This window comes from Triturus cristatus, chromosome 4_2 (assembly GCF_964204655.1).
Source record: "Triturus cristatus chromosome 4_2, aTriCri1.1, whole genome shotgun sequence".
In the NCBI taxonomy this organism is placed as follows: Eukaryota; Metazoa; Chordata; class Amphibia; order Caudata; family Salamandridae; genus Triturus; species Triturus cristatus.
The window spans coordinates 25,653,955-25,679,183 of NC_140586.1; the positions used below are offsets into that span (position 1 = coordinate 25,653,955).

Here is a 25,229-nt window from a genome sequence, read left to right on the forward strand (position 1 = left end):
GGTGTCAAATGTATATACGGTCTTTTCTGCAGATCAGATACTGGGGTGCAAATCATTTAATTGCAATGCAAAACCAATATCATATAAAAGAATGGACAATGCACATAATAATCTCATATCTATGAAAAATGTGTAGCTCCTTTGAGAAGGTGTCCTCAGTTTGTCTATACATCCAGCAGAGGTAATAGCCCCTGTAAAGGCCATCTTCAAGAGTTTAATAATAAGGTGATAAGATAAGATAATAAGGTGTCATGAATTCAATTTGACTGCATGTTATGGAAGACCAGACTAAATCCAAATGTTAATGACACCTGGCTCCCACATAGGCAGATGAAGGTGCGCTTGGGCTTGAATATGATTCATTATGGGGACAATAATGAAAGGTTATCCTACCCTGGTAAGGATAGCTGCAAGGGTAAAAGTATTTACAGGAGAAGACAACAAATCCAGTATCAGGAAGGAAAGAACTACATCTTGCTAGAATCATTAGAGAAGGAATTTTCCATTTCAAGGCTCAATACCTAAATATGTTCCACTTTGTAGATCTTCATAATTAAGTCAGTTTGGCAATGCTTATATTAGCAGAATCTTTATCTGCAAATTCAAGATGAGGTATATTTTCAGAGCCCAAGTTCTAAAGGTTAACGGTAAAATGAAGGTATCAATTGAGAAATGATTCTCTGTTGGATGGACAGATTTGGAATTTGAAGAAGCACCAGCAAATTATTTTCTGACAACAGATCTTTGTACCATTATCGTCAAGGGCAAGCCCATGAGTATCTTAGACCAGCTGATGGAGTTTCTTACCTTTTGGAGAGTTCTGTAAAAGAGTGCAGTTGTGTGGAATGCAATTAGGGACTTTTTGGATAGCTTTCTGTGTGCCATTATCAAGTTCTTCTGTGTGGCCAGCCAGTTTATCTGAGTAACCTCAGTGTCTGACATATGGATTGAGAAGCTACTTTCATAACCATTCTTGATGAGCTTGATGGTTTCTACTCAATGCATTCACTTTTCCATTTTTCGATTATATATGACACATAGGAAATAGTTGTTGAGACAGACTTATTCCATATCTGATTTTCCATTGGACGGAAGGGTGTGGTTCACTTAAATCACTGTGTTTTCAGGAAAAACTATAGTTGGTGGGATCTCTATGAAAAATCAAAACTCTACTCTTCTGGAAAAGTGGGATAGAAGAAAATGTGTCGCAATGTAATGTTCTTTAAAGAGGTGTGCCTTGTAGTTATGCAACATATGAATTCATGTATGTGGGTTTATAGAGCTCAAACTATCTACAAAGATACTAGGGACATTTTAGATGTGCTTCCTTGTCCTGAACAGTCCAGAGTCAGAGGATCTAGCGCCAGCTCCTCCGGCGCAGGAGGGGCCCTCAACCTTACAGTGGGCTTCCATTTAGCCCAAGGCCAACAAATATCTGTGAGAATTGGGAGAAGCAGAGGCTCCTAATTACGTTCTGCACGGGGCCCCATTAGTTTGCGTTACCCCATTTTGATCACCAGGGGGCATTCCCTCATTTGTATGAGGCAGCACTTTGCTCTGAGCCCGTGCGGTCTTAGAGACACAGAGACAAAAGTTCTGACGGGAGGCGCACTTACTATGCCCCACATAGAGGTGATGCCCAGTTTGGGCATCCCACAAGGGTGCCCCTCAGAATGGTGGGGAAAGTACCCCGGGATCCCTTAGGCATCTCCCTGCAGATGGGCACAGTCATTCACTGTATTCAGGGACTCTAACCACCTTGGAAAATAGGCTGTGTTGCCACATGCTCAGTAAAAGACAGGCTGGCAGCAGACAGCAGTCCACTTTTCACTAGTGCACTGTCACCAATCCAGGCAAGATTTTATATCTGCCCTGAGGACAGTGCATGAACTTTCATAGGGTGCACTGCGTTAGTCTGCGCAGAGAGCACCCAGTTAAAGGTGCGCCCTAAATGTAATACTGGCCTCGTTGTTAACTGTGGGCCGCTATCAAGGAAACCTTCATAGCAATACTTGATGCAGAGTTATTTCCAGGCGCAGAACTTTGTACTCTGAAATGCTGCATGTAAGTAGCAACCCTCTAACTTCTGATTAAACCAGTCTACTCTTGCCGTCCGAACTTTCCCACCACCCAGGGCAAGAAGTAGACACCCATGGAAATAATCAACGCAGGTGCTTAGGGCATATAGGAACATTTCATCTCTTATTAGAGCAAATGATTCTTGAATTGAGCTATGAGAAAAAAAACTTCACTTTGATGCTAAGGTGTTAATGTTTTACTTCTTTTGCCAAATTGTGCTCTCAAATGATGTTTTGCTCTTGCTTGTGATTACTGAAAAACATCTGTAAAAAAACCACTCATAAGTTCTGTTTGCAGAGCTGTATCAGTATAATCTCTATGCATTTGCCAAGGTTTCTACAGATGCAATAATACAGTACAAAACAATAGTGCCAGTGCCTTAATTTCAGCCCATGTTTTCTGTGTTTTCACGGTTTTAACATAAAAGCAGGGCTACTGCCTTTATGCAGCAATGCATGACTTATTTCTGTGGCATGATTTATTAAAATATGTGGCAAGGAAAGACAAGTTATCCAGTATTGGGATATCTTTCATAGATTCACATGCCTGAATCATTCCCCGTCGTCGTAGTGGGAGTCCCACGATACATAAATAACAAAGTAGTACCTTTCCATAGCCTATTATGGTAGCAACCATATACTCTATAGCCTATTAGTCTCCTTTTACGAAAAGAACCAAACTGTAAACTCAGCCAATCAGCACCCAGCACCCGAGAGGCTGAGTCCCTCAGATTTTCACCGCACTTCATTGAGTCTCCCTGAGCTCTGCTCAGTTTTCTTCACTTTCTCAGATAAGTTTCTTTCACATCTCTTCTAAAAGAATGTCTGATAAAATTGGATTGTTTAAAGCCTGTCTCTCCTGTGGGAAGAAGAGAGTGCATGTGGATGATGTCTCTATTGTCTATCCCAGCCAGGAGACAAAACAATGTAAGATATGCCGCACCTTCTCTACCAAGACCCTGAACGATAGAGAAGGAAGAACTTTAATCTGGCTAAAGAAGAAGCAGTCTGCTGCCTCTGATGTGGATAGCAACACATCCTCTGTCAACCAAGAGGCCCAGGTCGCCTGAGGGTCAGCCTGAAGAGAGAAGGAAACATACTAAAGTCTCTCATATGGCCAAGGAATCTCAAAAGAAGGAGAAACAGCCTAAGGTCTCCTCAGAGATAAGTTCCCCTCAGACCTCTAGAGCGCCAGCGGAAAAACCAGGATTTTCTGGCCTTTCTAAAGGTAAAACGGGCCAAAAGTCTTCTTCAATGTCAGGTTCACCGTTGATGCCTGTTTCCACCTCGACTACGACTACTGTGACCGTCTCGTCGTCGAAATTGTCGACGGCGTTAACCACGTCAACGTCAAGTATTAAGGTTCCCTTACCGTCGACGCTGCCTTTATCGTCGACACCGTCGATGAAAGCAAAGTCTTCATCGTCGACGAGCCTGTCAGTGAAGCTCTCGTCGGCGAAGCCGTCGACGACGACACCATCGACGACGAAGCCATCGTCGTCAACGAAGATCTCATCGTCGACGACCAGAGATGTCTCAACGACGGCAATCTCACTGGCTATGTCCATACCGTCGACGACCCCGTTGAAGGCGAAAATTTCTCCGTCGACGACGACACTAGCAGCTCAATCAACTCCATTTCAACTAACTACACAGCCTCAATTCAGGACACCAAAAATGTCTACGTTAACGCCAAGCCATCTTTTGGATGTTGAGGATTCTGATGATGACGAAGGCCAGTTTCGAGCTGCACGTAGTCCTTCTGAACTTCACGTTAAATTTCAGGAGGATGATGAATATGAAGATGAGCAATATTACCATTACCAGGCCCCTCCTGTTCAGTACCAACAGTACTTTCAGCAACCTTGGCAGCAGTCTTCGTAATTTCCTCCGGTGTTAATTTTAGACCTCCAGAATATGTTGGTGGACTATAAAAGAAGATTTCCTCCTCTGGAGGCTATTGTTACGCCTCCTCCACCTCCGCAGGTGCCGCCACCTCCGGCTACTCCTACTGTGGCACCTTGTCCCATTACTCCCCTGCCTCCCAGAGAAGACCCTACTACATCTGAGGATGAGCAGGAAGATGGGGAAATTCCAGACCCTACTGCACCAGTGGATGAGTGGGATGACTACATAGCACCAACGCCGTCCCCTCCGTCTCATCATCCCTCGGACTCACCTCCGGAGGATATCGGAGGAATTCACAACATCATGGATAGGGCCGCTAGTAGATTTCATCTTCCTACAGTGGTGCCCCAGTTGGACTGTTTCCTTTATGATTTTAAGGATCAGGCAAGAAAAACTGTCCGATCAATACCCATCACTGATCATATTTGGCAAGAAGGAATCAAAGTCATGAAGACACCAGCCTCTGTGGTTCCGGTGCTTCCAAGTTTGGATAAAAATATAGAGCACCAGAGGGTTCTCCTGCGTGTCTTATAAGCCACCCGAAACCAGACTCTGTGATCTCACAGGCGGCTCAGACACGATCAAAAAATCCATCTACGCCTATAATTTCTCCACCAGACAAAGAAGGTCAACGCCTTGATTCAGTTGGGAAGAAGTTCTCATCAATGGCGGCAGTCTCCGTTCGGGCGGCTAATGCTTTAGCAATTTTAGCCCATTATGATAGACAAATGTGGTCTGACATAGGTTCACTTAAAGACGCCATCCCTGAAGATAGCAAAGAGGAGTTTCTCAAATTTCTCACGGAAGGCGAGAGAGCAACGTCAGAAATCATTGACATTGCTATGGACATTGCCACATCTGGTTTCAGGCAATTGGCTGGTGCTGCCGTTTTACATAGTCAAGGGTGGTTGAAGGCAACAAATTTCCGCCCTGAAGTTCAGACAAAAATTTTAGATCTGGTCTATGATGGTGCCAGTCTGTTCGGCAGCCATATTGATGAGACACTTGCCTCCATCAAAAAGGATACAGACACTGCTAAAGCGCTTGGAACCCTACAATACCGCAAAGTGCGCTTTCGGGTAGCCCGAGGCAGGGGCTTTTCCAATTATAGAGGGAGTTACCAACGTTCTCAATCCTATCAAACCTATCAGCCGCAATACCATCAAGGTTATCAGCAGCAAAATTACAGCCAGGCAAATACAGCTGGTTTCTCCAGACAGGACTCCAAACGAAAGCCAGGATCCCAAGGCTGTGACACCGTCCGCAAACAGTGATTACAACAGGGTGCCAGCTGCTTCCTTTTTCCCCCAGACTGGTGCGACAATCTCCGAGCACATCTATCAGTGGCGCAACATCACTTCACTCTCAGGCTCCTTCGACGACGTAATCATAGTCACTTCTCGAATGAAGGAAGCCCTGAAATGGTGGACCCAGACTTCACACCTGTCCCAAGGTCAGTCTTTTCTTCCAGTCATCCCAGATTACGTAGTAACAACCGATGCTTCTATGGAAGGCTGGGGAGGACACTTGCAGGACCTAAAAGTACAAGGGAAGTGGTACTTGGCTCAACGGCAGATGCACATAAACAGACTGGAACTGAAAGCCATTTTCCTATTTCTTCGGGCTTTCCTTCCTCGAATACAAGGGTCTTCGGTGTTGATCCGGACGACAACATCACAAGCATGTTTTATATCAACAAGCAAGGAGGCACCAAATCTCTCACTATGTCACAAGACGCGCAGCAATTGTGGAACTGGCTGACACTCCATCACATCTCCCTGACAGCAGAACATGTCCCGGGTCTCTGGAATAGCTTAGCGGATACCTTAAACAGGACGAGCGGCAGCTGTCACAAATGGGAGCTAGAACACAGCTGGACGAGATATGTGCAATCTGGGAGAAACCGGCGCTGGACCTATTTGCGACCCACCTCTACTCCAAATGCCGATTCTATGCAAGCAGGTTCCCTCTCCCAAACTCTCTGGGGAATGCCCTTTTGATGTGATGGTCAGGGATCTATGCATACGCTTTTCCCCCCATCCCTCTAATACCCAGGATCCTCACAAAGATGAAAGGGGAGCGCTGCCGCATCCTCATGATAGCCCCCAGGTGGCCCAGACAACATTGGTACACGGAACTTCTCCTCTCGGAATCGCAGCCCATCCGTCTAGTTCCGAAGCCAACGCTGTTGACCCAGAACAAGGGCCAAGTACGTCACCCGGAGCCAGCTTCTCTGCAGCTGCATGCGTGGCTCCTGAGTTCTTGGAATTTAGAGATTTAAACATTGACCAAGACTGCATATACATTATTGGCAAATCTAGAGCTGAAAGCACCAACAAGACTTATAAGCTTAAGTGGAAACGCTTCTGTGTATGGTGCAAACGTACAGAGATAGATCCTCTTCTCTCTGCTCCGGAAGACATCCTGCCCTACTTGCTTTCCCTAGCAAAATCCGGCCTGTCACACTCGTCAGTGCGAGTTCATCTGGCTGCTATCTCACGATCCAGACGATCGCCACATACTCCATCTTTATGGTCATCAAGAGTGATAAATCGATTCATGAAGGGACTGTTTAGAGCTTTCCCGCCCATCAAGGCTCCACCTCTGGAATGGCAGCTTAATGTGGTGTTGTCTCAGTTGCTCAAACAAACATTCGAGCCCATTCACAATGAAGAATTGAAATACTTGACCTGGAAAGTCGCCCTTCTTCTGGCACTTACTTCGACAAGAAGGATTAGTGAAATACAGGCCTTCACTATCTCTCATCCATTTCTGCGTTTCACTGATCAAATGGTCATTCTGAGAACGAACCCCAAGTTCATTCCTAAGGTCCCTACTCCATGCCATTTGAATGAGCCGGTCATTCTGAGGACGTTCTTCCCTAACCCCTCCGTGCCTGCTGAAAGCACACTACACACTTTGGACCTCAAGAGATGTCTTAAATTGTATTTACAAAGAACTAAGGACATAAGGAAATCAAATCAGCTATTTGTAGCTTATGGTCAAACCTGTCAAGGAACTGCAGTCTCTAAAGCGACCATAGCCAGGTGGATAGCGAGTGCAATTCAATTTTACCATGACAAGGCTGGCAAGCCTTATCAAAGACTGTGAGAGCGCACTCCACTAGAGCAGTTTCAGCATCGACTGCTCTTTTTGCCGGAGTACCAATTGAAAAGATCTGCAGAGCTGCTACGTGGCAGACGACGCACACGTTTGCAAAGCATTACTGCCTGGAATCATCACAGCGTGCTGACGCATCAGTGGGACAGGCAGTGTTAAGAAACCTATATTCTATTAAGGTAAGCCTCTTTCAAGAGAGGCTTGAATACTATCGATGTCTTTTACATGTATAGCATGTTTCATGTTTGAATATTTGATCTTTTGACTAGTATTGCATGTAACATCATTGTAGCACTACCCACCGTCCGCAAGGGTGCTTTTCTATGACCAGCATACATAGGATTACAATATACGCACATTCATGCATATGTTTCCGTGTGTGTGTGTGTGTGTGTGTGTGTGTGTGTGTGTATATATATATCTCCTACTGGTGGTCGCCAGTAGGTAGTTATAGTTAGGACCTAGTTAACATAGGAAAATCGTAACATTCTTTTCCCAATAAAATATATATATATCACATTGACTTTCCGTCTTACTCCCTCGCGATCGGGTGCTTTCAGCGCGGTGACGGACACCGCGTCGGATTTTCACCCACAGCTCACGATATCGAAATACCAGCACTCGCAGGAACGTTTCAATCCAAGGTTTTATTTGGATAGAATATATATATATATATATATATATATATATATATATATATATATATATATATATATATATATATATATATATATATATCCATATATCCATATCCTACTGGTGGTCGCCAGTAGGTAGTTATAGTTAGGACCTAGTTAACATAGGAAAATCGTAACATTCTTTTCCCAATAAAATATATAGGTTTGGAGTAGTTTCATTGTGATTAGAATTGGTCACTTGCTAGCCTCCGTTGAATGAATTTGTTGTAATTGATATATGTTTAATTGCACTTTAAAATAATTATGTATATTTATATGATTACCACTTTTTATTTCAATATATTTTTTTCTGGACATGATGTAAAGCGGATATTATGAAGTTGAGACACCTTTTACATTTCAAAAAAACTTTTGGTGATGTATATACTTATATAAAAAATAGTAAGATATGATGTTTACATTATGTAGGTATTGTTAAGAAAACGGTATCTTACTTCTATTGTGAAATATTTCTTTCATGTCCATGAATTGATTCACCAGCACTTGCACTTTAAATAGAGCGGTCATCAGCCATAGAGTTGTCATGTGATCAAGGGCGGGATCGCCCGAAACGCGTAATGGCGGATAATGGCTAAATAAACTCTGCACAAGAACTATTGGGTCTGCGCTCGTTTGTTTTCAACAAGGAAAGTGAAGGCGAGTTGGAGTGGATTTTTACCGGATTGACTGTCTCCGGTTCGTAGACCCCCTTTCCGGTGGTGGCTTCGCTTGTGGCAAGTCTTGTCCCGGAGTATCCGGCTGCAGTCAGCGCTACGGGCTCGTGGTGCTTGCTGGCGGGGACCCCCGGGGCACTCAAGGAATCTCCGTGGTGGAAGTAAGCGAAGCTCCCTGTGGGCCCAGAAGTTGGAGCGCAAGTACGTGGACGTACTAGCCAGGTTACTGCGACGCTTTCCCCTTCCGGTGTTTCCAGTGCGGAGGATCGGCGGGTGAGGAGGCATCAACAGTGACTGCATCTGGCATTTCCAATCAGGTACAGCGCGTGAAAGGCCAATAACAGGTGGAGAGGTGTGCATCGACAAGCGGAACCCCCTCAAGCATTGGGCAGTGTAGGGAGGCAGCTTGCGATACGTATTGTTTGAAAAGGCCATAAAAATGTCCGCAGACATACTCAGGGACCGCGAGTTGGCAGCTGAGGGGATGTTTTCGGACTCCCCAGAAGACGGTCAAGGAGCTAGTAAAAAGACCAATGAGGAGCCCAGTAAAGGGATGGGGCTCAGGGACAGTTTCCGAGCATTGGAAAAATTGAAGCGGCAAGAACAATCAAAATGGTGGGAGGCTCGGTCATTACAAAGATATTTGGATGTCGGGAGAATTCCGAGAGGCCTCCGCATAATGATTGCCCCCAGCTACGAATCCCCAAACCCCCTCATGATGGCAGAATGGGGGGAATGTAATCTGGAATCGTCCAGGCGACTTGTTACCATATTAGTAAAATATGCTGATATTGATAGGGGAGCGCTTCAAGAAAAGATTGAGCTTTTGGAAAAGGAAATTGAACCACAGGGTGATCCACAACTTAAACAGAAAATGGTGGAAGAAATGAATGCACGACTTAAAAAGGAGTAGGAAAAAATAAAGAATCGAAAGACATATAAATTTAGACGGGATCGGGACGATTATGTAAATGGACAGATATTTACATTCGCAAGGAGATATGACTCCATGCGAGTTGACACAGCTAAAAAACGTCTGGGTAATAAGGAGGATAGAAGAAGTAAACAAATGGCAACTAACGCTTCCCCCTCAGCCTCCGAGCTAAGCTCAGCCATGGAGAGTGGTTCTGAGTCAGATAATGTGGGAGTAAGATCTGAGGCAAGCAACGTAAAATTAACATTGGGGGAAGAGCTAAAAATTTTAAAACGCAGCAGGAAAGAAACACTCAGACCACGCACCCAGGTACCCGAAAAAACAGGGCAACCCAACGAAGAAGGGAGCGTAGGCAAGCAAGGAGGAAACGTCAGAAGGCGTGGGAGGGGCAGGGCTCGCCGATAACAAGTCGGCTATCAAAAGAAAGTTGTGATAACGACCCCTCCACTACAGAAAACACTAATACTATTGTCAACCTTGCAGGTATTGATCTCTCTATTGCTGAACGCCAGCTTCTAGCATTAGGACTCTCTTATTGCCCAGAATCCAATTTTAACTACACTCAAACTCGCGCTGATATCTATAAATTTATACGTAAGCTCAAATTGCAAAAATATCATCATCAGCGAGGCATTAAGGAAAGATTGGAAAACCATGAAATCATCATACGCAATTCGGACAAAGGAGGCAATTTGGTGTTGTGGCCACTAAAAGAATACTTAGAAGAAGCCCACAGCCAATTAAGCAATATGGAGTGCTATAAAAGAGTTGCACCGACCAAATTTAAGATCACACAAGAGGCGCTCTTTTCTCAGCTTATAGCATGGGGAAGCACAGGCTTACTCAGTTGGGATGAGTACAAATATCTTAAAAAGGAAAATGCCACCATCCCTGTAATCTACTTCATACCCAAACTGCACAAGGATATGAACAAACCTCCAGGGCGCCCTATAATTGCTGCGTGTGATGGTCTCCTAGAGAACATGTCTAGATACATTGACTTTTTTTTGCAAGATTTTGTGAAAAGTCTAAAATCATATGTACAGGACACAAGTGACTTTCTAAGGACAATGCAAAATATTAGGTGGAAATCCTCTTATTTAATGATTGCACTAGATGTGTCCTCGCTGTACACTTGTATTAGGAACAATGATGGTATCAAAGCTGTAGAATACTTTTTGATGAATAGGCCCATGGATTTCCTGCATCACAACAAAATGCTGTTGAAAATGCTTGTATTTTGCCTTGAAAACAACCTGTTTCTTTTTAATGGTTTAATGTACCAGCAGATACAGGGAGTTGCTATGGGGGCCAGCTTTTCTCCCAGCTATGCCTGTTTGTTTATGGGTTGGTGGGAGGAGCTGGTCCTCATGCAACAGCATGAACAAGTATTTAATGAGAAGGTAATTTCCTGGCTCCGCTATATAGACTATCTTTTTATAGTGTGGGACTGCGATGTTGAAAGCGCTACTGCTTTTATTTTAAAGCTGAATGATAATGCACTAAATTTAAATTTTACTTCAAATATCAGCAAAGATAAAGTCACATTCCTAGATGTAGAAATAAAGATAATTAATAATAGGTTATCCACTACCCTCTTCAGGAAACCGACGGCAGGGAATACACTACTGCACGCCTCTAGCGCCCATCCTCCACACCTGATTAAGAGCATCCCCTATGGGGAGATGCTCCGTATCAGACGGATATGTAGTGAGGAAGAGGAATGCAACATAAAGCAGAGGGAGAGCAAGGTCAGATTCCTTAACAGGGGATACAGTTCTGAAATTATTGAATCTGCCATCACCAAATCTAGGTCTTTGGCTAGACATGACCTATTAAAACAGAAAGAGGGTCTGCCAGACCCAAACAAAGCGCAGGAGCCTATTCGATTAATCTTAGGATTTTCTCGTCAGGAAAAACAAATAAGAAAAATTGTGAGAAAAAGCTGGCCTATAGTGAAAGACGACCCGATAATTGGAGAACTATTATCTAGTAGTCCCTCAGTCGCTTTCAGAAAGACTAACAGTATGGGTATGGCTTTAGTCAGAAGCAACTTGGAGATGGCAAATAAGGGCTCCTGGCTATCGGTGAGAAAGGGATTCTTTAAGTGTACATCTTGTAAAGCGTGTAAATATGCAATCAATACCAAAAATTATGTAACAGCGTTTGGCTCAAAATCATATGATATTCGGCATTTCCTAACATGCAAAACAGAGTTTGCGGTTTATGTGCTTACCTGTAGTTGTAATTTAAGGTATATAGGAAGCACAAGATTGCCAGTACATAAAAGAATCCTTCAGCATCTAAGAGCAATTTGCAATAATGATGAAAGGTACCCAGTAGCCAGACATTTTAAAAGTAAACACAATAGTGACGCTAAATTTTTGCAGTATTATGTTATTGATACAGTTATCCCACAAAAGAGAGGAGGCGATAGGGAATCCAAATTAAGGAGGTTAGAAACAACATATATCCTACAATTGGATTCCAAACACCCCATGGGACTTAATAACAGTGAAGATCTTTATACATTTTTATAAATATATAAAAATATAGTGCTTTTATATAATAACTTTCATTTGAAAATAAGTCTATAGTTGTCCAGCCACTATAAAATAGCTCAATGTATTTAAATAGGAATTTCTTCCTTCTCTTTATGTATTTCTATACCTCCTTCAAATGGGTGCATGAATTTGTTTTTCACCACTGCAAAAGGTTTTAGGAAAAGATATATTAAGCAAATATTTTAAGGATGATATTTATATATTTATTTGTATATATATATAGTGTTTTAGGTCTGATTTTAGAAATTGGTAATAGAGAGTATATTTATTACTTCTATTAATTGATATACAATTTCTGATGTGGTCCACCTATAACAATCTATTCAAGTATTTATTTCTGGTCATCCTGAGCTTCTTTGCACTTTATAAATGTCCTTGCGTTTTGCACTCTATTCCGACCCAATCGAAGAACTGACATTATGTCATAATAGGTTTGGAGTAGTTTCATTGTGATTAGAATTGGTCACTTGCTAGCCTCCGTTGAATGGATTTGTTGTAATTGATATATGTTTAATTGCACTTTAAAATAATTATGTATATTTATATGATTACCACTTTTTATTTCAATATATTTTTTTCTGGACATGATGTAAAGCGGATTCATTTTGCATTTATGCAGATATTATGAAGTTGAGACACCTTTTACATTTCAAAAAAACTTTTGGTGATGTATATACTTATATAAAAAATAGTAAGATATGATGTTTACATTATGTAGGTATTGTTAAGAAAACGGTATCTTACTTCTATTGTGAAATATTTCTTTCATGTCCATGAATTGATTCACCAGCACTTGCACTTTAAATAGAGCGGTCATCAGCCATAGAGTTGTCATGTGATCAAGGGCGGGATCGCCCGAAACGCTGCATGGGAATCTATGAAAGATACCCCAATACTGGATAAGAAACAAGTTACTTACCTGTAACTACAGTTATCCAGTATTGGTATCTTTCATAGATTCACATGCAACCCACCCTCCTCCCTGGAGAGGCACCTCTAGGATACAGTACTGACTTCACTCGTGCTGAAAAATCTGAGGGACTCAGCCTCTCTGGGGAAGGTTCTAAAGGGTGCTGGGTGCTGATTGGCTGAGTTTTCAGTTTGGCCCTTTTCGTAAAAGGAGACTGATAGGCTATAGAGTATATGGTTGCCAGCATAATAACCTATGGAAAGGTACTATTTACTACTTACTACTTTATTTATGTACCGTGGAGCTCCCACTATGACGACGGGGAATGATTCAGGCATGTGAATCTATGAAAGATACTAATACTGGATAACTGTAGTTACAGGTAAGTAACTTATTTCTTATGCACCAAATTAAGTGGTTCAAGGCAAATAATATCACCCACTCTGTTTTCACTATGCAAATTGCACAGTGACCTATTAAAAAAGGGGGAGTTTCTATCTCCTAGAAAAAATATTTTTTGTAAAACATAGACATTACATACAGCAGACAACAAAATTACATGTACATGCCACAAAACAAAAGGTGCCTTTTATTCTTTTCACTCCAGCCGTTCGGGAGCTTTTCTGGTACAATGTACGTAGGTCACGAAGAGAAGCACAGAGACTAGCTGACGAAGTTAGATTGTTTTGGTGGGGGATTCTTATCCTTTAAAAATTCCTAGACAGGATGCAGACGATGGAAATGGGCACCCATTACCATGGACTCGGACGTCTTATCTGCCGTGATGCTAGTGTGTTGAACACCTCCCAGAGTGGGAATTCTATTTGCCCCCCCAGTTTCCCCCCTGGGAAGCCACATTTTACCATGTCATGATGCATAAGGGGACATTCGTTTTAGAATTACCACTATCTCCTGTGGAGTTCAAGTTGAACTTATTGAATGAGGTGTTACACTCCACATCACAATCATCAGAGTCCTTCCTCCCTTTCAATAAGACTTTCATGGGAATAATTCTACGGTACTGGGAAAACTTTAACTCTGCCCTGGCCATTCCTTGTGTTGTAGCCAGAAGATATAGACCAGACTTGCCGCTCCTTTCATCCTTCTCCACTGCAGAGAAGCAGCCCTAGTTCTGTCTTGTCAGAACATATGGTGACTGTTGAAGCACATGTATTTTCTCCTCTGCTGGCCAGGAAGGCCATTACTTCGGACCATTGGATCTTGCACATTGTAGAATGGGAATATGCTCTACCCTTCCAACATGCCCCTCCACCCATTCCTTCATTTCGCCCCTTTAGCAGACCACCTGTGTATCCTTCAGTGGCGGCTAGAAATCCTGCTCCTGAAAGTGGCACTGGAATTGGGGCCAGAGCAGAATCTGGACCAGTGATGCTGCTCCTGGTACCTCGTAGCCCTAAAAATAGGACTGTGGCTTTATACCGATCCCATATCTCAGGACCTTGAGCTGGTTTCTGCACAAAGAAAAGTTTAAAATGTTGTTCATGGCCGAAGTATTACTAGCGTTGAAAGATTAATACTGAATAGTGTCTGTCAATTTGTAGGATACCTAGTTACTTATATTCTGCGTTCTCACAGAAGGTACCTTCACGTCATGTTAGGATCGGTACATTACCAATTTGTAGTCCTTCTGTTGGGCTTAGCTTCAGCTCCACAAGTCTTCACAAATGTGTTGGCAGAGGTTGCCGCCCATTCCAGACATTCAGAAATTTAAATATATTTCTGTTTGAACAATTGACTCGTCAAAGCCAAGTTGCTGGAGATTGTGTCATGCTACCTGCAGACAATGGAGTCTTCGTAGTTCAAACTGGGATTTCCCATTAAGAAACCCAAATCTCACTGGAGCCCTCTCAGCGCTCCCTGTTCATAGGTGCAGTACTAAACACTACATCAAGTCAACACTTTCCCCCACCTCAGAAGATTTGCTATATTCAGGGTATGGTTTGGGTGTGTCAGAATAAAGCACATATTTAAATCCAGAAAGCCTTGGCCTGATGGCTTCCTGGATCCTCTTGGTCACTTATGTACGCTGGCACAAGGGTTCTCCAGTAGTGCCCCCTCAGGAGGTGACTTCAACATGGCAGCAATATGTCACATACTGTAGTTATCTCAGGGAACACCAACTGATTTGGCGTGGGGGTATGGAGGAGAACCTAGTTCAAGGGATTTCTTTCTAACCTCTACCAGCAGTGATCACAGCGGTAGTGGTGCTTCCATTCTGGGGTTGGGAACAATTCTGGAGGAACTGGAGATGCAAAGCCTTTGGTCTCCTGAGGAGCAGATACTGCACATAATTCTGATGGAGTTGGGGATAATAAAGCTGTTCTCGAGGCCTTCCTGAATTTGGTCCAGATCTTGACGGGCCATACGATTGCTGTGTGGTATGTCAACAAGAATGGAGTAGTGGGGTTGCACAATCTCTGTTGAAAAGCACTACAGCTCTGGTCCTGGTCGCAGAAACACCAGATCTGGTTGGTTGCCAATCATCGAGCTGGTGTTCCGAATGTCAGAGCAGACACACAGCACCTTGACAACCTCAAGGGGCTTTTTCACCCTGAGATGGTTCTATACATTTTCGCTCTCTGGATGCACCTCAGGTGGACATTTTTGCAAGTCATAACAATGCCTATTGCCCTCAGTTATGTGCCATCCATTATCCTTTGCAGGGGGCCTTGGAGGAACATGTTTTATTAGATGGATCTTTCCCCTTCACTACGTGTTTCCTTCCATACTCTTGATTCCTTGAGTGCTAATGAAGATTTGTCTAGACCAGTCTTAAGCCATCTTAATAGCCACAGACTGGCTGAGAATGGTGTGATATGCGGACTTGGTTAATTTCTCCTTGTGCCGCCTGCGCCGTCACGGTCTCAGGGTATACCTCCTCCTGCAATCGGAGGAGCAGATGCTGCAGTCCATCCTCCAGAGCCTTCACCTACATGCTTGGAGTAGGGTCACCTTAATGTTTCTCTTTACCTCCTGAGGTGGTGGATGTCAACTTAAGTGCCCTTAGACACTCCCCCAAAATGGTGTATGCTAGGAGATTGAGCAGGTTCATCAAGTGGAGTAGAGCCTCTCGAGGCCCACTGGTCAGTTGTTTTACGGTTTTCCCAGTCATTAGCTCAGCAGAGTTGTGCAGTGAGCATGGTAAAGGGCTACCTATCCACACTGTTGGCCTTCATGCGTCTCCCAGATCAGCAGTCCCTGTTCAAGTCCTCCATAGTCGCGAGATTTCTGAAGGGCCTAACCAGAATGTTTTCCCCTTCTGCTTTCATAATGCCTCAATGGGACTTTAATTTGGGTCTTACGTTTTTCATGTGCTGTCCCTTTGAGACTTCACATCGTTGCCAGTTGCCATTCTCACTTAAAAATACATTTTCTAGGTGCCATTACGGCCGTTAGATGTTTCAGCAAATTACAAAGTCTGAGCGTCTAGTCTTGCTTGACTTCCTTCTTTCAAGTCTAGTTAGTTCTTAGAACCAGGCCTGCTTTTCTGCCCAGAGTGAACACATCCTTCCGTTTGTAGCAGTCTATCATCCTTCCTGCCTTCTTTCCCATCTACATCTCACTAAAGAGAAGAAGAGGCTGCACAGGTTGGATCCTTAAGAGGGTGGTCATCTTTTCTATTGACCGCACCATGGACTTAAGGCCTGGTGACCAGCTTTTCATTGGCTCACTGGCAAGATGAAGGCAAAGCCATCCAGAAGAGTATGTTCTCAAGGTATATCATCTTGTATTTCAAGATGTGTAGACTTTTGCTCACAAGAAACCTCCTGAGGCCTGAGGGCATAAGAGTTCATGGCACCAGGGCATACTGTTCCACTTCAGCTCTGGCCAGGGGAGTCCCTTTGGCAGATCTGAAAAGCAGCGACTTGTGCTTCCCTTCACACCTTTGCAAAAACTACTGGTTGGATTTGGAGGTGCGAAGGGATGGTTACTTTGCCTGCACAGTCCTCAATGACTTTAGTTTAACCAGTCCTTCAAACCCACCTCCCAGTTTGGTACTGCTTGGGGATTCTATTCAAAATGTGAGGTATTTGCAGATTGGAATATCCTTCAGAAGAAAAGGGTATTTACTTTCAGTAACAATCTTTCTAGTGGATAGTCTTGTCTACCTGCAGATTTCTCACTGACTGGACTCTATTCCCATTCTTGAATACTGTTTTTCCATGTTAGTCATGATAATACGTTTCCAAGCTTTGGGTTTGCACTGCACTTTGCTAATGTGGTGGTGTTCTCATCCCGTCCACCTAAGAGATGTCGAAAAACGGGGTGGGAAACTGCCTTCAAGGTGCTGGTAGGGATTCTCTATGGCTCCAGTGACGTCACAGTGGCAGAGTTTCTGGTGTTGAGACAGGGCCAGCTCCCCCTAACCGCATCAAGAGCTTATGAAAAGTTTCCAGATCCACTCTGATGCCTGGGATATTAAAAAAAAAAGTGAGGAATCTTTTGGTTAGTAGAATATCCACCAGAAGGAGCATTACAGAAGGTATGTACATCTTTCTTCTGTGTCAGTTTAAGCACATTTTTTCAGCAAATGTTCGATAAGTATTTTTTTTTACAGGCTTAAGAAAGATGGGCCTCTCTTGAAAAGATCTTCATTCAGTCCTAACTCTACCATCTCTCGTCTTACACACCCAAAACATTATTTCTCTGTTCATCCCCTCTCCCCTTCGTTTTCATCCCCCTCAAGGAACCTAATCCTCCAACAAACCTGGCCTTTGCCATGAACGTCTGGCACACTTACCCATTTGCTGTGTCTTTGTAGGTGAACATGGATAAGTTAAAGGAAAGGGCTCAGAGGTTTGGCCTGAATGTCTCAACAGTCTCCAGGAAGGTAAGGTGCATTGATCCCCCCGGATCCCTTCACTTTTTGCACCCTTCATGGATCGGTATGAGTCAGCATAGTACAAGACACCTCTAGGTTTAACATCCACCGGTCTCCCTCTGAGGAACCAGATGCTCAAGCTAGTACAGGCAAATGTGTAAAAATGGAGGAGAAGCTTACTGTAAGATCAATTCGTAGCGTAGCAAAAAATGGAAATGGCTATTTAAATATTATTTCATCTATTTCTGTACGTTTATTTAGTGGATGGAAACCCAAGGAACCAAATGTGAATGTATGATCAGACATAAAATATTGTTCTAGCACCCTTCATTTTCATAATTTCACTGTTCAAGTTCTTTGCCTTCACACACTCTTGGTCAGTTTGTTTTTATTTAAATAGTATGTTCTGAGGTGATTAACGTATTTAAGGAGTATACAGAAGACAAAATACCATAGCATACCTTTCATTAAAGCTATTAAACCTTCTGTATCCTAACAGATCAGTAGCAATAGAACTATTTTGCAATTAGGTTCAGGTCAGGGGCTGACTGGAAGTTCAGGCTTTTGGATCAATTTGTAGACCGGTGCTGCAAAACAGAATTGGGGAGGGGATCAAAAAAGCAGTAGTCTGAAGATGAATAATCTTAACCTTCATGGTGACTGTTTATCCTTGTCAAAGTTTATCTTCCTGTCTAGTTATTATGCTGCTATCTGCTAGCAGAAACGAATTCTCAAAGCTGACAATTATAGCTCTTAACAGCTTAGCATTGCACATGTATGCATAAGTACTGACATCACCTCCCTTTGCTTATGTACATACTTTTGCCAGTTGTATTATGAAGGAGGACTTATGTGCATTCCATCATGAGGGCAGAGGAGTAGGTACAACAGGGTTGTGATTAGGGTAGTCTTGGGCTGAGGGCATAACTGCATCTTTGGTCTCTAATTTTTAAAACTAACGGGTATATATACGTGCAAGCAAAAGAAAATGAACAGGGAAAAAGGAAGCGTCAACAGCTAGTGCTCTTTACTTCAAAGTAATACACAGGGCTTATTGTGCATATTGCACAACACTCTTCGAGGAAACTTTGAATTTGTAGTCCCTGTGGTATGTATGTGTTATAGCCAACACTCAAATATTTCTGATGTGTACATTGCTTTGTGTAACACAATTAACCCCATCTCTGGCAGTTTGTCATAAATCTTTGTTGGAGACCCTCGGTCTAGGTCCACTCTTTCTGCGCAGCTCCACTGTGCCGCATCTTGCCTCCAGACCCAGACCTCCTCCTTGGGAGGTTCGAGGCTGCTACCCGTGCCTGCTCCAACTGGGACCAGACTGCCTGCAACCATCGTAACCTTTCTCCGCCGTTTTTTTTTCTTAATTTTTCCCTGTTGTGCCACTGTTGTTGTGCCCATCTGTGTCTTGCTCTAATTTCACCACTGTTTTTATTTTCTCATGCCTGCCTGTTACTTTCGCCGCTGCTGCCCCTGCGACCCCTCCCCGCTCCCGCCCTCTGCTCCCTCCCACCTCCCCTAGTTAATAGCAACCGCTGTGCGGTCGTGCAGCGGATGTGCGAAGGCAAGCCCGTCTGCGCCCGTCCCTGACCGTGGTCAGCTCCAGGAACCCTAGACCTCCAACTACCCATCGCTACGACAACACCACCCTCCTCGCACTCAACCGAGGAAGACTTAGAGAATGCCAACAGGCCTCGCCGAACACGACCCACGGCCAGTTCTCCTGCCTCCACTGCCGACAGACCCTCACTGCCACCCCGGCCTCCAACACCACCGACGCCAGCACCTGTGACACCCTAAAATGCATCCTCCTCAACGTACGCGCAGTACACAAACAAGCCATGAAAATCTGGAGCCTACCCGACTCTCTCTCGCCCAACATCGCCTTCTTCACAAAGACCTTGACCAACGCATCCTCCGCCCCAGACACCAGCACCGTCATCCCAGACGGATACAAGATCCAGAGGAAAGACCACCCCAACCACCCAGGAGGGGGCCTCGCCATCACCTACAAGAGCACCCTCCGCCTCACCACCTCCAGTGACACCTTCCCCTCCGCCAAACACCTGCACTTCCAGATCCAGACCACCCTCAAAGACACACTTCGAGGAACCCTCGTCTACAGACCTCCCGGCCCCCGAACACCCTTCGCCACCACCATCACCGACTTCATTGTACCCCACGCCATCGCCTCAACAAACTACATCCTTATTGGATACCTGAACTTCCACCTCGACCCCAGCGACCCCAACTCCACTATCCTTTGTGACAACCTCGCCAGCATCGGACTTAAACAACTCGTCAACACACCGACCCACAGAGCAGGACACACCCTCGATCCCATCTTCACGGCAGGAAACCGCGTCCAATTCAGCCACACAACGCAGCCTCCATGGGCTGACCACCGCTGCGTACACTTCGCCATCAACAAACCCAAGGCACCCAAACCAGTCCCACGCCCGCCATGAAGGAACTGGAGCAAGGTTACCGACTAGCAACTTAACTCCACCCTCACCCGAGACAACCACACCTGGGCAAACGACGCATCCAGAGAACTCCACACCTGGATCTCCAACTGCGCAGACGAGCTCGCCACGCTACGCAACCCTGACAGACAACGCCCAGGAAAGCCGCCTGGTTCACCACCACTCTCCAAGAAGCCAGACGCTTCTGCAGACGAACTGGAGAAACCCCAAGACAACCGAAAACCACACCCCCTACAAGGACGCCATGACTGACTACCACAACCAGATCAGAGCCACGAAGAGGAACTTCATCCACAACAAAATCCTGGCAAACTCCAAGGAACTTTTCAGTGTCATTCAAGAATTCACCAACCCACGCAGCAAAGCCACTGACATCACCCCACCCCAAGACCTCTGCAACAAGCTTGGAACCGATTTCCACCTCAAGATCAAAAATCTCTACGACAACTTCATCGACCATCCACCAGGCGCCACAGACCCCCAGAAACACCAAAAGACACACAATTGATAGACGGAATGCAGAACAAATCAATACATTCACCCCCAGTCAAGAGATCTGGGTTAAATCCATCATTCTTTTGCTCACCATGCCACCCCAGTTTAGACCTGGCCATATGCAAATCAGTCTTGACCCTGTGCCTCATGGGATCAATCCAGCCCGAACAGCCAAGCCGCTCCTCCCTGGACCGGAAACAAGCATCCTAGGACCGGTTTCGGGGTTTCACCCCTCTTCAGCCAGGATAGCTTGATTCCAGTGGCACAGTGTGCCCAGGGCCCACGTCTGGGCATACCTGGTGCACTTAGGGCGAGAAAGCAAAAGAGACACAATTGATGGACGGAATGCAAAACAAATCAAAACATTCACCCCCAATTGTTCTGCATTCTGTCTATCAACTGTTGTTTTTGCATTTTTCACCCCGAGTAGGATGGGTATGCCCAGATGTGGGTCCCGTTCTCTCCATGCCACTGAAATCAAGCTATCCTGGCTGAAGAGGGGTGAAACCCCGAAACCGGTCCTAGGATGCTTGTTTCCAGTGCAGGGAGGACCTGGCTTGGCAGTTCGGACTGGACTGTTCCCATGAGGCACAGGGTCAAGACTGATTTTGCATATGGCTGGGTTCAAACTGGAATGGCATGGTGAGCAAAAAAACGATGGATTTAGGCCCAGATCTCTGTACTGAGGTGAATGTATGACATTGTTCTGCATTCTGTCCATCAACTGTTGTTTTTGCATTTGTCACCCCGAGTGGGACGGGTATGCCCAGACGTGGGTCCCGTGCTCTCCATGCCACTGAAATCAAGCTATCCTGGCTGAAGAAAGGTGAAACCCCGAAACCGGTCCTAGGATGCTTGTTTCCAGTCTAGGGAGGACCTGACTTGGCAGTTCGGGCTGGACTGTTCCCATGAGGAACAGGGTCAAGACTGATTTGCACATGGCTGGGTTCAAACTGGAATGGCTTGGTGAGCAAAAAAACGATAGATTTAGGCCCAGATCTCTGTACTGGGGTGAAGGTATGACATTGTTATGCATTCTGTCCATCAACTGTTGTTTTTGCATTTGTCACCCCAGAAACACCACCCAGCCCACCATCTCCAACTGGACACCGATCACGGCCGAAGACACCACCTCGACCATGAAAAGCATCCACTCAGGGGCCCCCACCGACCCCTGCCCCCCTCACATCTACCACAGAGCTGAGGCCGCCATCACACCCGAACTACAATGCACCATCAACACCACCTTCAAAACAAGCACCTTCCCAGACGACTGGAAGGGTGCAGAAGTCAGACCCCTGCTCAATAAGCCCACAGCTGACTCCACCGACCTCAAGAACTTTCGGCAGATATCGCTCCTCCCCTTCGCAGCCAAAGTTGCAGAGAAAACAGTCAACAGGAAACCGACACAATACATTGAAGAGAACGCCGTCCTCTACCTGTCCCAATACGGATTCCGAAGCAACCACAGCACAGAGACCGCCCTACTTGCTGCCACAGATAACATCCGCACCCTCCTGTACCAAAGCCACTCCGCAGCCCTCATCCTACTCGACCTATCAGCAGCCTTTGACACCATCTCCCACCGTACACTAGTTGCCAGACTACACGACGCAGGCATATAAGGAACAGCCCTGGACTGGATCCGATCATTCCTCACTGGAAGAAGCCAAAGGATCAGACTCCCACCCTCCCTCTCCGACCCCAGGAAATCACCTGCGGAGTCCCACAGGGTTCATCACTGAGCCCCACCCTCTTCAACATCTACATGGCCCCCCTCGCAGCCATCCTCCGACAACACGGCCTCAACATCGTATCCTACGCCGACGACACCCAGCTCATCCTCTCCCTCACCAAAGACCTCACCACTGCCAAACTCAACTTCCATAAAGGAATGCAAGACGTCGCAGTCTGAATGACCAGCAGCTGCCTGAAGCTCAATACCGAGAAGACAGAAGTCCTCGTCCTCGGTACCACCCCTTCTGCATGGGACAGCAACTGGTGGCCGACTGCCCTCGGAAGCCCACCTACCCCCTCAGACCACGCCAAGAACCTCTGCATCGTACTCGACTCATCACCCACCATGAACTGACAGGTCAACGCCGTCACCTCAGCTGCTTCAACACCCTCTGCATCCTCCACAAGACCTTCAAGTGGATCCCACCTGAGTCAAGGAAGACAGTCACCCATGCACTCATCACCAGCAGACTGGACTATGGAAACGCACTCTACGCCGGCATCAACTACTCCGCAAACTCCAGACAATACAGAACACCGCCGCCAGGCCCGTCCTCGGCTTCCCCCGACACAAACACATCAGCCAACACCTACAAAGTCTCCACTGGCTCCCATGGAGAAAAGAGTCACTTTCAAAATCCTCACTCGCGCTTGCAAATGCCTACACAACAACGGATCCAAATACCTCAACGACAGAATCCGCTTCCACTTACCCAAAAGAAACATCCGACGTTCCAACCTCACACTGGCCGAAACCCTGTGCATCCACAGAGCCAGAGCAGGCGGAAGATCCTTCTCTCACATTGCAGCCAAGACCTGTAACGAGCTACCGGCAGACATCAGACGCGCCTCCTCCCTGAACACCTTCAGGAAGACGCTCAAGACCTGGCTCTTCGGCTAAACAGATCTGCACAACCCGGTCCCCCCCAGGGTATGCCTAAAACTGATGTTATGAAGTACCCTTCAGGCATGGGAAGGATGAGTAAACATGAAGAAAGCTGAAAGATGAACTTGTTCTTTGTAGTACAATATGTTCACCACTTTTGCTAAGTTCCGTTGGTACACGAGAAAATCTTGACAGGTTATTTGCTAGTAGATGAAAATGGTCTGACTCCAACTAATATGTTTGTCAGAGTTAATGTATCAAGGCAGTCATGGATCGGAAGAGGCCATTGGTTTAAATACTTGAGGTTTAGAACCCATTGGACTATGGCTGTTTCACTGAGTAAGCCAAGGCTACCCTCTTTAATGACCACGTTATAAAGATTTTGCTGGCGAGAAGCTTAAATTTCAATTTTAAAAGGTGCTTCCCAAAACATCAGTTAGGTAGATGAATGCCGGACAGACCTGATACGTAGGTAGATGCTCCAGCATCAAAATCTCACAATGTATTGACTAATTAAAAAAATGTTGTTCCTCTCTTGTGGTGTTATGTGCACTCTTGGGGTAGGCTGGACCCAGTGGCGGCTCCTCCACTAGGGCGAAGGAGCGTCGCCCCACTGCTTCTCGCAAGCAGAAACATAAAATGGTAATAACTTTCTGTTATTACCATTTTATGTTTGGTGACAGGCGGGCCGGGCTGCTCTGAGAGTAGGGGAGGGGAGGGAGTGGTGTGCTTGCCCACTCCCCGAGTGGTCAAAGACTGTTTGGTCTGCCCATTGGGGCCTCCAAAACCAGTCATGCGCACTCTGCCTTTTCATTGGTGTTTGAGGAGATTAACACCATGTTAAACACCAGAATTTATAGTGACATTACAGGTTTGTAGAATGTGTGGCTGTAAGTATTCATGCTTTGCAAACACTGGACTTTACAAGTTGTTTTTCTTCAAAAAAGTTTCCTTTCACATGAAGCAGTGTTACTCCTCTCTTAGTCCACAATGTGCATGGGCCTTCCCAGATTACACCCCCCCCCCCCATTCAATCCAGTTCTGGTGTGAAAAGCAACCGCTCCAATGCCATCACAGCTTCGGACCCTGCTTCGGTTTGTCGATTGCAATTGCCTGTAATCTGATTTGCCCGGTCTGCTATGTAGGCGACACATACTAGAGTGTACCCTATAACCACATAGGAGCCTACCTTAGTGAATGTTGGCAGATGGAGTGGTCTCTTTGCATTCTATGCACACTGTAATGCCAAACATCTGTGGTACTATCGGCACAAGGTCTCTAACTTCTGTCTTTCTGCAGAACACCAAGAGTCAAACTGCAGCTTCTGTGAAGCATTGAGGTGGAAGAAAATGCTCAGGTATTGGCGACACACTGAAGATGCTAGGTCAATCCCTGGAGGACAAGCCAGGCCTCTTTGGGTAACACCATTCCCTAGATATTGATCAATTATTGGCAGGGCCACTGGTCTCCGAGAAAACACGCAGCCCCAAAACATTATCATCAGAGGTCTCTGATGAAGAACATAACCCTTTGGGGTTGAAATAGGTAGGTCTGCCTACAAAGAAGATGCCCAGTCCGTCCGTCCGTCAGTACAGACTTGGGGGCATGGGTGACAAATGCACCACCACAAACGACCGCATGGTTTGGCAGAGTACCACTCCTGAGGTAGTCAGGCATCCAGCCAAAGACAAACTTGTAGGCCCACTGATATTAAGGGCCTTGGTCAAATCCATATAAATGGCAGTGAAAGTTCGAAAAAGTAGCGTAAAAAAAAGGGAGGAAAAGGAAAAAAGCTTAACTTAAAAAATTTCAAAAATGGGTAGCGGAAAGGGGTCGACTACAAGTCAATCCATCAACGTGTAAGCACAATAAGTTGCGACAGCCTCCAAGAGGAAGTCATTA

The 25,229-nt window shown here is 45.3% G+C and overlaps 1 protein-coding gene across 4 annotated transcripts in view; it reads left to right on the plus strand.

Annotated features, from left to right (window-relative positions):
* SARNP (SAP domain containing ribonucleoprotein) overlaps positions 1–25,229 on the plus strand; it is a 543,793-nt gene that overhangs the window by 338,591 nt on the left and 179,973 nt on the right. For 2 of the 4 annotated variants that reach the window (XM_085600267.1, XM_085600265.1), the window contains exon 9: positions 17,649–17,717. The exons of the other annotated variants lie outside the window; for them this stretch is intronic. In XM_085600267.1, coding sequence (XP_085456393.1) covers positions 17,649–17,717 — 69 coding nt within the window. The remainder of the gene's footprint in view (positions 1–17,648; positions 17,718–25,229) is intronic. 4 annotated transcript variants of the gene reach the window in all.